Raw genomic sequence first — 13,996 nt, 5'->3', positions numbered from 1 at the left:
AAAATATTCTTTGTTACAAAGCAATACAGCTAAATTTGAAGTGTAATCAATGAAACAAAAACTATTTCCAATAAAAAGTGATGTATTATAATTAAGTTACATTCTATTTCTTGTTTTCCTATACCTTAATCTACTAATTTATAGTGATATACTGCCAAATTCATCTGACGTTGCCCTAGACTGCTGATTCTCCTCTATTTTCCTCCTCTAGTTTCTTTTTATCATGTAGTAAATTTCTGTGCCTTTGCCTAAGCCGGGTGTCTTTTCCTTTTGCCTCCCACTTGTAACATTTCTCCCATCCCTGGAGGATACTGACCTATTCCACTGCACCACATTCACTTTTCATTCCTCTCACCCTGCATTTGATGCATTTGCCTCAAATTTCCAAATTGCCTGTGGCTGTCTAAGTATGACCTGAACTGTCTAAAAATAGTCCTGCCTGCTTTAGACCTCCTTTGGATTCACCAGCCTTCATTTTAAACTTGACCACATAACCATCTTCTCTTAACACCACAGCACATATATTTAGATTAATAGAATGCATGCCTTTACTTTCAGCCAGTGATTTTTACATTGTGTATCACAACTCATTATTGAGTTGTCAAGGCAATTTAGTGTGTTGTGATCACTTTTAAAAAGTGAAACAGAAAATAGAAATGATCAATTTTATTATATAAATGTGTGTATGTACTAGCTTATGATGTAAAGTATATTTATACCTATGCTATTGGTCTAAAAGTTGAAAAACATTACTTTAAATGAGCACTGTGATTTCAAATTGCTTGCAGACTGCCCAAGAATTACTTCCACTTACCCTGCTTTTCGCTTCTGTTCTTGGTGTATTTTCAGGTTTTCCTGACATATCAGTTTGTTCCTAATTTAAAACTATCTTTAGGCTCTAACCCATATTTTCATTCATCTTAGGTAAATGTACCATGTAAGGTGGCCAGATCTAAGAAATAATATGTAGGAACCCCAGTTATATTTGAATTTCAGATAGATAATATTTTTTAATGTGTTTGTCGCAGTACTGCATATTTATCTGGAATTCAAATTTAATTCGGTGTGCTGTATTTTCTCTAGCAATCTTAATTCTATTTAAAAATTAATCCAAGATATTTCTGATTGGGCAAGACCACCTGTCCTTATCTAAATGAAAAAGGCAAGGGAAGTTGATGAATGGGTATGAAGAGCGAATGTGGAAAATGATCAGAGAAAAAGTACAGAAAAGAAATAGTGGACAGTGATAGAAACCGAAAGTATCATAGTGGAGTAAATGATAATAGTATCAGAGTCATAGCAAAACAAGTAATGTTGACAGGAAGCCAAACAAAACGTGAGAATCCTCCGCCAGGGGAGCGGTGGTGAGTTTGGTGTTAAAGTGCAAATCTAGTAGCATTCTGGTTTTGGTATTGGTACAGGAATTTAGTTGTTTATTTAACAGATGTTTAGAGGTTAGACAAATACAACATAGCACAGTCTTTCTAAAATAGTGGTTAAGGTTCTGAAGCAAAAATTGTTGAGGTCCCAAGTGAATGCAAACTTGATTAGGCAGGCTAGCTGTCTGGCTTTTTGTCCAATTGATTATTGCTATGGACGCACTTTTTACCTAAGAGTATTTATGTTCATATTGTCTGGATAAAAGTGTTTTTCAGAATCACTTCAAAATTAACCAATTACCAATAAGTGATTCCAATAATTTGCTATATCCAGGTACATTAGTTATATAGAAACATATCTGACAGTATTCAGCGATAATTGTAGTGCATATGAATTCAATAGGTATTTGTTGAATAAATAAATGTTTAGTTGAAAATCTCTTTATCTTTACAGACTGTTTCTACATGCACCTCCACTAATTAATAACTTCCTCTGTAAAAGTACAATGATGTTTGCTGCTCATCTTTTCTCATGCATGAAATGGGTAAAAGAGAACTGATATAAATATAAGAGCAAACCATCAGCTGGACATTTCAATTTTGTAGCACATTTAGAAAAATGTGTGGGCCAAATGTTATAGCCAAATGTTACAGCATTTGCAAGCCATATATAGATATGGCTATATATCTATATCTGTATCTATATCTATCTATATCTATATCTATATTTATCTATATCTATGTGTGTATAATATATTTATATGTGTATACATATGTATGTTTTATATATATATATAAAACACATCCTATAACACATCCTAATGCCTTCCTTTCAGATATGTTTAAAGATACACAATGCACAAACTAGGTAAAAGCAGAGTGGTCCATGTTGAATTGGAGACATTGCCCAGAACCAAGACTTTGCTTTCTCAGAGTGGAGTCTCTCTGGACTATGGTGTGTTGTGTCTTTAAGAATCAGGACATTGGGGGTCTTTCATGACATTTGGATTTACAAGCTATGTTCAAGCATATTTTAATTTTGTTAGTTTTTAAAACTAAATTTTCTATAGTTTCATTATCTGGCTGTGTATTTTGCAGATGGTTTGTGATAGAATATTACAATATTAAATTTGGTAAGATAAACAAATTTCACTGAGAGGTGATTTCTAATTTATTTTTTATTTATAATCCCAAGAGTGTTTATTACAAAAAATGTCAAAAGTTTGGCCCCAAAGGCAAATTCTTCCATAAGTTTAGTGCATGTTATTTGGCAAAATAACAACATGGCTTTAATGCTATTATTCCATTAAAATAAAAGTATTATCACTATTCTATAAATTCATTTTATGAAGCAGAGGTGGAGAAAGTAATTTTTAAAAAATATTGTGATTAGGTCAATTTTATTTTGTACTAAAGCTCAGTATCTGAAATGGAGCTAACTATGCCGGGGCTTCACTCTGTGCAACTTGTAATAAAATTCAACATCCATCTATTACTTTTCCAAATTACTGATATTTAATAACATTAATTATGTTTTGTTTTGTTTTTCTTCTTTTGTTAAATCCATAGAACCTTAAGCCATAATGGTGTGATTTTGGTTGATAAATCTTTTGAATTTAGCTTTTTTTGTTTCATTTTGATTTAAAAAGTGATTGCTTATGCTCATGATTTGCCAATGTCATGTGTTAGGTTCAGATCACTTTAGCTCAGGTGTTAGGGTCAAATCTTAAACCAAGAATGACTTCTCTAATGACGATTTCCTTTTAACTAGAAGTCTTATTCCTTTAAAAATAGGCTACTTATACTCCTTCTTGTACATTCTATTAAAAGGGAAAGTCCTTTGCATTCGGTTACTGACTGTTAAATATTACAAAATCATCACTTTAGCTATCAGTTCTGCTGGAACAGAACAGATGGCCTGTTAATTTCCTTCAGGTGGAGCTCTGTATTGTTACTACATAGGCTGATGTGTTTTTTGTGCAACTTTGTAACCCAAAACAAGGTACAGAGAGCTTAGCTGCCCATTGTATTCAGAAGGGTCATCTGAAACGGGTCAGAGCATTTTATAAAGAACCTCACACCAGGGAACATTGTAAACGTTTTAGCATAATTAACCTATGTTGTGAGGTTAATATTGCAACACTCTATGAATGAGACAGTCTCTTCTTTCTTTTTCTTTTTTCTCTTTCTTTCTTTCTTTCTTTTTCTTTCTTTCTTTCTTTCTTTCTCTCTTTTTTCTTCTTTCTTCTCTCTCTATGTCTTCTCTTCTTCTCTCTCTCTCTCTCTCTCCCTTCCCTTCCCTTCCCTTCCCTTCCCTTCCCTTCCCTTCCCTTCCCTTCCCTTCCCTTCCCTTCCCTTCCCTTTCTTCCTGTCTGTCTGTCTGTCTGTCTGTCTTATATAGTGATGATCAGGAAAGGCTATAAAAGTGTGGTGAGTAAAAGATTAGAATCCGCTACCAGATTATCACGAGTCTTCTCTCTTCTATTTGTTTAACAAATTATAAAACCTCTCTCAGGCTTAGTTTCCATGTCTGTTAAACAAAAATGACAGGGGTGATGATGATAATCTATTCCTGGGATTTTTGTAAGGATTAATTGATAAAATCCATGTAAAATTCTTACTTAGCATAATCCACGTATTAAACACTAAATTAATGAAAAACTTAAACACATATATAATGTTTAGGAGATATTTCCTTGTGTAAAATAGCCAAAGCAATTAAGTTATATAATGAATGAGAATCTTAATTTCGAGAACTGTCTCTACCATTTCAGAAACCACAGAATTGCAGGTCTATGCACAAGATGAGTAAATTTAAAGGACCTTTGTATTGAAAAGGTTCAGAAATTAGACAGTTAAAATTAGGAAAGATGCTTGGAACTGAAGAAAAGAGACATATAGGACAAATAATTCTTAAAATTCTGTTATCAATTTTGCTCTTAATTTACAAAATTGTATGACTTCGGTTTATAAGATTCACTTCTATCATGTAATTGTGAGACACACAGTCTAAAAAGGTACAGCAAAGCAACTATTTATTACATTGTTTTAACTTTAATTTTTCTAACTTTGTTACTTCATTTATTCAGATCCAAGTAGGAAAGAAAATTTAATTCTGAACATAAAACTCTGGTATTCAAAAGGAAGAAAACTTTAAGAAGTATGTATTATCAAAATTACAAGATGAAATTTGCAAATTAATTTAACTATGGTTGATTTTTATTTCAGTTCTTTTGGATAATTGACATTTTTACCTTAACTGAACTGTGCTGAGGGGAAGGTGAGTGGCACTCAAGAACTGCCAGAATTTGGCTTTGTAGTTGTAGGGTTTTAAGGAAGTATCATTTCTTCTTTCTTCAGAAAGCTAGAGACATTGGCAAGGTAAAATATTCATCATCTTTTATATTATAATATTTGTCAGTAAACTTTCAGAAATGTGTTCCATTTGTGTTTATAAATATATAAATATGTATATATGTAACTATGTACATATGTTCTACTTATGGGTATATATATACATATATATGTACATGTATATACATAAATATGTATATATATGGAGATATATATATGTGTATGTGTGTGTATGTGTGTGTGTGTGTATATATATACACGCACACACACACATACACACACACACACACACACACCCATAAATAGAATATCAGTAGTAGTGCCTCTTATGGAACTTGATCATTAAGCCTTCTTCAGGTGGGTAAGTTTATCATTAGATTAATAATGTCATACTATCTTTGCTCAGAGGCCAATTTTATTGTTTAGTTCATCAAAAGATACTGTAGTGTAACTGTTTTTATGTAGATGTATTACCATATTTTTTTGATGGATGGGAGAAATCATTTCTACGTGTAATTTATGTTATATAATTTATTATTTTCTACATTACTGGTGAAATTCTAGTCTTAAAGGACTTAGAATGTGATCTTTTCATTGAAAACAATATCAATGTTCATTACAGAGATTAATTAAGGTCTTTAGAAGTTTAGAAGTGATAAGTAATGAAAAAATTACGTTGTGCCACAGCATCAACCCCTCACCATAGCTAATTCAAAATTTAGCAACAACAATAAGAACAACACATTTTCATGTATAATTTAGGTTTAAGGAAGTTTCACAAGTACTGACTTTGTCCTATGATAATACTTTGATATTCTGGGGTTTTGTGAAATTTTTAAAATCTATTTTGATGTTTCTGCTTTTCGTTGACCCTAAGCATTTGTTTATTCTGTCTATTGGATAAGCCCACCATGATACATTCAACCTATAGAAAGAAACCAGGATTTGGGAGACCTAGGTTTGATTTTCAGCTCTTTGTTTTGTCCTCTACTGTCTAACAATGGCAATTCATTTCATCTCCTTATATCAGTCAATATATTTACCAAAGCATTACCGTAAAATCTGTTTTGACCACTGTCTAAAATAGTGGATATAAAAACCCAACTAGGAAATAACATTTCTAATAAAGAGATTCCTCAAATTAATGTTAAGGTCATTCGTTTATATGGTTCATTATGGCTATGTTCTATTTGTTCCTTTGCATCTTTGTTTCTACTGTAAGCAGTATGTTTGGCTTGTTACATGGCAATTGTCTTTAGTGTTTAGTTCAGAGAGAGCAAGACTAATATCTATTTATGTTATATTTTGCTTCCTATTACTAACAAGATGCAGCATTTCTGTGTTCCTAAACAAATTCTAGGGATATACTATCTTTCTCAAACATAAAGGTATTTCTAAGAATACATTTTCAAGTATTCTCCTCACCAATGTTCAAGAAAATATTCTGTATATTTGAAGTCTAATTTCTATCCTAGAAAATGTATATAGCATTTTATATAATTAATTATAGCATTAGTAGAAAGGTATTTTAAGCATCTGAATCTATTTTTTTTATTTCTGTCCCTTACTACTATATATATATATATATATATATATATATATATATATATATTTACAGTTAGTTTTACGTGTTGCATGAAAGATATTAGGACATTGATGAATAGACAGCCTAGAAGAACACAAACTTGAGTTTTATCAACATTTAGGAATATCTATTTAAAGTTGATTTAGCATTTCAAACATTCACAGAAACAGGGCCTTTCATCAGGGCAGGGTCATTGGGGTGTGTGGCCTAGGACCCAAGTTAAAAAGATGCTTCACACATTGGCTTTCAGTGTTATCTCTGAATGGGGTTACTAAAGGATACCGGCAGGATCAAAAGACAGGATTTCATCAAATGGCTTTAATTCTGAAATGTAATTATTCTAATGACCATAATTTAAGGATTTTGAAGGATATGTTTTCATTTTTAAAAATGTTCTGAGAAACTGAGCAATGACGATTGCCTAGGACTCCTAATTTTAAAGAAGTCTTGGAAGTAAGATTCTAGATAAGAAAAAAGGAATGATTTTCCCTTTTCACCTCCAACGCAGAAATATTATTCCAGAAATCAGTGTGAGACTTGAAGAGTCTGTACAGAGGATCTCTCCTCGAAGTACGTAAGAAGACTCCATAGTCTCTGGGTCCCAGTGAACGTGAGGTGGGGAAGAGAAGATTCTCATTACCAAGAAATGTACCCAATAAGAGCTTTTATCCACTTATACAACATATAGTGACATTCTGAGCACTATGCCAGAATACCACCACAGAAAATGATGTGATAAAATACTTGCTAACAATCATTTGTAAGGTATAAAGTGGGATTTTATAATATCTTATGTACACAGGTACACAGAAACACAAACATGTTTGTGACCATTATGGGTACTTGTTTTTTAGAGTAAACTATAAAGAAATGTAATATGATTAATAATGATTCTAAGACAAATTGATTTGAAGCTAAGTAGAGTGAGGACAAGTATTATAATTGAGTATGGCCAATCATAAATCTGTCCAGAAGGGATTCCTACACATGCGCTTTATTAGCATTGGTAAAAGGGCAGAATGTAGAGTGAGTGCATCAGGACCATGGAAGCCAATGGAGCATCTCTTCAATTCCACTACTGCCTATCTTTCTTTCAGTAGAAGACTTTCATACAAGGAAAGAAAAGATTTAATAGAAATCCTTTATGAAAATCAATGGAGCATTCTTCTAAAATCCTATTTGTTAATGAATTTACTGGTCGGCCCCATTATTTCCAATGAACTGTAACTCCATGTGAGTTAAAATATAAAATATCAGGAGCAGCTGGGCATGCCTCATAAACTTTTTTTTTACTTATGCATTATTATAAAATAGATTTTCAGAGAGTCAGAAAAATGATCTCTAATCAGAGAAATAAATCAGGCAAAGGTGTTAGTTACCTCTGTAAAATAGATGAATAGGAATCCAATTTGTGTGTGTATGCGCATGTGTATGTCTAGAGAAAGAGTATGAGAGCATGAATGAGAATTTAAATTATATACATATATTCCCTTATTTAATAACTAATATAAATAGTTTGATGAAATACTGTCATATTTTTCTGCTTATTTTTCTCACATTTTCTTGTATGGTACAAAGAGATTTTTTTAAAAAAAACTGGGCACCTTAATATAGAAATGATAGTTATATTAAAAATCAAGTTCAACATTTAAAAATCCTAGTAAAGTTGAACTTTAATTACCTGTATATGGATCATCCATGACAGATTTTAAATATAGACTTGTTCCTTCTCTTTAATATTCTTGTGGCTTCTTTTCCTAAAAGTCAATGGTATAGGCAAAGTGACACCAACTGGTTTTAATTTTAATTCAGGGAAAAATATGCCTTAGAACTTTAGATCTTAGTATGTAGGGTTTACTCAATACTGTGCTCATTCTACAGTATGGATAAGCAAGTTGACCCCATCACCATTAATGGAATTGGTGTAGAATTATACTCAATTACACATGCGGTACATATATTTTTTCCTTTCTACAAACTTAAAGTACATTAGTGTTTATAATAGCTATGCATGCATCTGAGGAAAAGTCTGTAGCACTTTGTCTAATTTACAACTTATTTATTCCTTGTTTATCTCATATTTCATGTACCAGTATTAGTGCTATGGTGGAAAACTAATTCTCTATAGCAGACTTCTTAGTAGCGCTGCCTGAGTCAGTGCTCATTTTTATTTAGAGGTATTTAGCAATCTATCAGTTTCACTTTAGAAATTATTTGCTTTGATGAGAGAAATAGCTTGCTTTTTAAAAAGAATGTTATAAAAAAATCCATGACAGGAGTATTGATTTCTAACTCAACTCCAGATCAGATTCTGAAAATAGAAGCTTTACATAGGGCACTGGAAAAGCTTGCTCTGACAATCAGTGTGTGCTATTGTGGACATAAATTACAAAAAACTGATAAAGTAAGAAATGAAATAGGTGGCCAAAATGCTATTCCAGGTGTGTCATTTTCTGTGGAAGGGATGATTCACTGCAGTAAATATATACATGAGTTCAGTTGGAATTCTTTCATTTTTACTTAAAATATTTTGAAAAGCAATAATGACTAAGTGCTCATTAATGCTAAATCCAAAGTTTATTGATTCTTCTTGGGGCAAAATTTTAAAATAGATATGTAAAATTGGATAAATTTGCGATGATTGTAGCAGTAAGTTTTAAAAACAATGTTGGCGATTTTTAATAAGGAAAATTCACAAAAATATCTATACACTGATTATTCTTACTAAAAGAAATGAAAAAATATAAACAGATATTCAGATGTGATCAATTTTTTTCTCTCCATTGCATTATTAGCTATTATTAAGAGACATGCTATCAAGTTGAATAGATATTTCTTGAAATGATGCATGGTATGCAGTGCATGCTTTCATTGTGCTTCCTGCCACTATGGAATAATGCGTCTTATTTGGAAATACAATGATCATTTCTGTTGAATCACTCTCAATCAGCTTATATAATAACATTTCTGTTTTGTGAATCATTGCAGATTTCAGAGAGCTATGCCTTCCTACCAAGAGAAGCGGTGACACGATTTCTAATGAGCTGCTCAGAGTGCCAGAAAAGAATGCATTTAAACCCAGATGGAACAGATCATAAAGGTAGCTGCAGTGTCAAATAGTGAGATCTAAAGTAATTTTACTCATAATAGCAATTTATATCTCATATTTTTATAAAAACGTGGTAGACTGAAACAGTTCAACAAGTCAGATCATCTCATTTATTCGAGTGGGAGGCTGTGAATTTTGAACATCCACTTACAAAGTAGTTCAGTGCCCATTCTCAGAAGACAGTTTTGATTGTGGCAAACAACTTTTTTCCTATAATAACACTTTAATTTTAATTTATTATGTATATTTCATGGTATTTTAGATATATTTGACAAGAAACTCGATGTTCTATTGGTGTCCTTTTAGTTCTGCCAATTACTTATTTGTAAAAATGATGAATAGTATGGAGTTACTTCACTGAAAATTTTACATACAAAGTATAATTTGGCTTAGCTTTCATTAAAAATTATTTTCCCAATCTATGAAATTCTCTCAGCAATTAAATTAGTCTCAAAGATATACTTAGGCTAGTCCATTCTCATGTATCAGAGGATGAGTAGACTGGCAAAAAAAATGAAAAGAAAAAAAAAGGAGCAAATACTCCAGTAGTACATGTAGGAAGTAAATTTGCAGTGAAAGACAAAAAAGACAAAAAATACAAATGATTATGTTTAATCACTATTTTGCCTTCACTCGTTACGAAGGACATCAAAAGCTCCCCTGAAGTTAGAAATAACTAATTTATCCCTAGTGCTAATTTGTCCCAAAGCACCTTTGTAGAAACTTACCAGCCATTTTTTTTTCCTGCAATCTATCTATACTGCTTCTGATCTCCTAAACACTTGGTATTTAGAATCTTATTTCAATTTGAACAAATTGGATCATTCTGAAATTACAGGTAGAATGCAGTGTCACTTTCATTACCCATTAAAAATGTTTTATTACAGATAATGGAAAACCTCCCACTTTGGTGACCAGTATGATTGACTACAACATGCCAATTACCATGGCCTATATGAAGCACATGAAACTGCAGCTACTAAACTCACAGCAAGATGAGGTAAAATGAGAATATCTATGTTTGTTATTACTTACAAGTCGAAATGAAGTTTGATAACCATGACTGTTGTATTAAGCATGATGGCATTTTGAAGATGGTAATTTAGTTTTTAATGAAAGGAAGGTCGCCGGGATTGCACAGATGGAGGTGACAGAGATTCCGTGTCTTAACACATCTACCTTAGTGCTGTGTAGGAATTTGTTCATTCCCAAGAAGATTAATTTTCCTTAATTGACTTCCATTAGGCTAGCTTTGGTAAAGTGCTAGAAACTTCAGGGGAAAGTATCCCAAATGAGTATCCAAGGAAAGTATCTAAGCCCTTAGAATGAAGGCTATTTTGCCTGGAAACCAGAAAAGTCAATTTAATAGGTATTTCAAGTGTAATTACTTTCCTACCAGGCAACTCTCACATATATTTTAAAATTATATTTTACTTAACCATTCTATGCATTTTTGTCTACTTCTCTGCATTTTCTAAAGACAGTTTGTAGCGATTCTTCTTATTAGAGATGTTTCGATATTTCAAACTATTCTATTTAATTTGTATAGTAAAAATCTTGCAATATGCTTGTTGGCATATATTAGACACAAAATGCACATTTGTTGACTATTCTTCTCTAGTATACCAATTAACTCTCAAGTTTAGTTGAAGTATCTCAAAGGCAAGGACCAAGTTGTATATGTACCCTGTATATATGTCCCCAAATACATAACAATAGGGGCTTAGTAAGCCATTATTAACTAGTTAGTAGCCATTAATCAACAGATATATTCAGATTATCTATATTAGGAATAGTTTCTCCCCTTGAAATTTCTCTAGAACAGAAAATATGGTTAAATATTTATTTTTCAAATATAGCATTCTTTGGTGAAGAATTATTAAATTCTTTTAAAATGACTTCATTGAGCTAATTATAAAACTCAAATCAAATTTTTGTTTTCCTCTTCATTTGAGCAGATTTAATTTCAAAATGATATTTATAGAATTATTTTATCTTGAAAGATTTTATAAAGGGTACACTCTATAAGAAGATCTGTATTAATGCAGTGGCAATGTCAGATTCTATATACTAGATGGCTACCTATAAAGGATTAAATTAATAGTAATTAAATCATTGGATTAAAGACATGAATGACAATTAACAAAATATTAATTCCTATCCATCCTGAAAATGGAAAAATTATTTCTATGATTCATTACATAATTGAAAATATTAAAAACCTCATAAACTAGTTAGGGCTATCAAATTATTTGTAGAAAGCTCATTTAAATGTTGATACGTTTATTTCTAGGCCAAAAAGTAAGAAGATAAACTTTGTGCCAACAATAAAACTCATACATGCTGAGTCCTTCTGCTTCTAAAAAATCCTAAGTATTTTCACCCAAAGGAAGTAGATACTTTTATATTTATAACTGGACTAGGAAAATAACTCTTATTTTTACATTTTAAAAATACAAAATGGATATATACTGCCTTAAAAAATATTCAGATAAATGACTAGTTAGATTATTTATAAAATTTTAGAAATTATAATTATTGAAAGATAGGAAAGTGGCTAATTAAGGTAACTCATGTTGAAATAAAATCAAGTGAGATAGTCCTTTGTGATCAGTTACATTTAAATTATAATAAGTGTTAATCAAATTAGTTCATCTAATACTTATTGAGTACTGTCTATGTAATAGGCACTCTTGTAGTTAATGGAGATAAACATGAACAAAAATGAATAAAGTGACAAAAAACTTGCCTTTACTAAGCTTATCTTCTAGTGTTGGGGGGACAGACAATAGCAGAAGTAAATAATGAAAAAATATATATAAGAAGATACTAAATGAAATTATGAGAAATAAAGAAGGCCAGGAAATGGGATCCCTTAGGATTACAAAATATTATATCCAATGTAAGACCAATTGGCCTTACTATAAAGTTGATGAAATTTAAACTGGAACAAACTTTCTCAGAGAGAGTTGGCCAGTAATTGTGTAAAACTTCTAAAAGTTATTTATATGATTTAACTAGAAATTTATACTAAAGAATGTGATATATATAAGATAATTTATGTATTAGCATGTTTATTGCATTGCTAATAGTGAATGATTAGATATATTTTCAAGATTCAACAAAGAGACTCGTCAGAGCTGCACTGTCCAAATACAGTAGCCACTAGCCACACGTAGTTATTGAAATTTAAATGAAATTTAATTAAAATGAACTAAAACTTTCATTTCATTTCATTTCATTTCATGTGAGCACTAGCCACATTTCAAGTGCTCAGTAGCCAACTGTGGCTGGTAGTCAATGGCTAGGGAATGTTTCATAGCAGTTCCATCATTGCAGAATGTTTTCTTGACTAGCAGTATCTAAATAACTAGCATTAGGGGCACTATAGAGCTTATTGAACTGCATGTTGGTGATCTGAATTTTTAACAAGGTCTACACTCATATACAGTAAGGTTTGAAGTGATGTATTTCACAGAAAGGCTAATAATAAGATAGGCTTTAAGTTAATTTGAGCATAAGGTAAGTGAAAAACAGAACAAAGATGAGGTTGGTGGTGGGAGTGGTTTTCAAGCAGCCTTATGGGAAACTCTAAATGTTTGTTTGAGTAGCTTACACATTACTTGGTAGACTTGGATTGACTTGGATATAGCTGCAAATTTAGGAGTAGAAAAGTGGCTTGTTCTGATATGGGAAGATTAATTTGGCACTAGTCGATGAACAGAACTGGTAGGGAAGAAACTGGAGGTGGGTAGATAACTAGGAGATTATTATTACATCATTCAGGAAATGGAAAAAAAAATCTTGAATCAATGGGGCAATAACAATGGAAATCACGTGATATATGGTGGAGACTCATTGAGGTAAGATCTGGAACTTGAAACTAAAATGAAGTAGGAAACAGATTAGGAATCTGAATTTCAAGCAACTTTTCAAAATAAAAATAAAAGCTCAATAATAAAGTTTATTAAAAATTAATAAGTGCCATTTTAAAAGGGAAAAGACAGGGAAGAAAATTGTCACAATAAATATTTAGTCTAATTTTTTCAAATTAAGTTTCAAGGAAGCAGAATTCTATGATGGTTGGCATGGCTTTTATTATCGTGAGATTTTAGTTACATGAAAAATAAACTCACATTGTAAAATATGGAGACTCTTTTTCTCCACAGATTGTTATACAAAACAAAATAAAGAGGAAAAGATTTAGATGAATGGCCTAAAGATGATCATGGATAAAATAAAATACCTAATATCATGTCAATCAAATTTTCTGATTCTTTACTCTTAGAAATGTTCACTGATTTCTTCCTAGAGCGATTAGCAATATCTCTATGTTGATAATAAAAAAAACCCTACAATATTATATTTTATACACTTTTGCCACCTTTTGAAAGATAATTATTTAATTAGTTTTTGATTAAAATAGAACTTACAGAATGAATGCATGTAATAAGTTTCATTAAAGCCCTTTATAAATAAGCAGTCAGATAATTCATATTCTAATAAGTAGTAGAACTGTGGAATTCAAATTATATTTCAAAGGATATCACAGAGGAAAATATTTAAAAT

At 31.4% G+C, this 13,996-nt stretch overlaps 1 protein-coding gene across 10 annotated transcripts in view; it reads left to right on the top strand.

Moving 5' to 3' along the window:
• The window catches only part of NOL4 (nucleolar protein 4), a 277,921-nt gene that overhangs the window by 89,420 nt on the left and 174,505 nt on the right, over positions 1 to 13,996 (top strand). For all 10 annotated transcript variants that reach the window (XM_036229933.1, XM_016153923.2, XM_016153925.2 and 7 more), the window contains 2 exons: positions 9,307 to 9,418; positions 10,315 to 10,427. In XM_036229933.1, the coding sequence (XP_036085826.1) occupies positions 9,307 to 9,418; positions 10,315 to 10,427 (225 nt within the window). The remainder of the gene's footprint in view (positions 1 to 9,306; positions 9,419 to 10,314; positions 10,428 to 13,996) is intronic.

This window comes from Rousettus aegyptiacus, unplaced genomic scaffold (genome assembly GCF_014176215.1).
Source record: "Rousettus aegyptiacus isolate mRouAeg1 unplaced genomic scaffold, mRouAeg1.p scaffold_m13_p_12, whole genome shotgun sequence".
Lineage (NCBI taxonomy): Eukaryota > Metazoa > Chordata > Mammalia > Chiroptera > Pteropodidae > Rousettus > Rousettus aegyptiacus.
The sequence above is the reverse complement of the archived record's forward strand: the minus strand, read 5'-3'. Positions and strand labels throughout refer to the sequence as shown.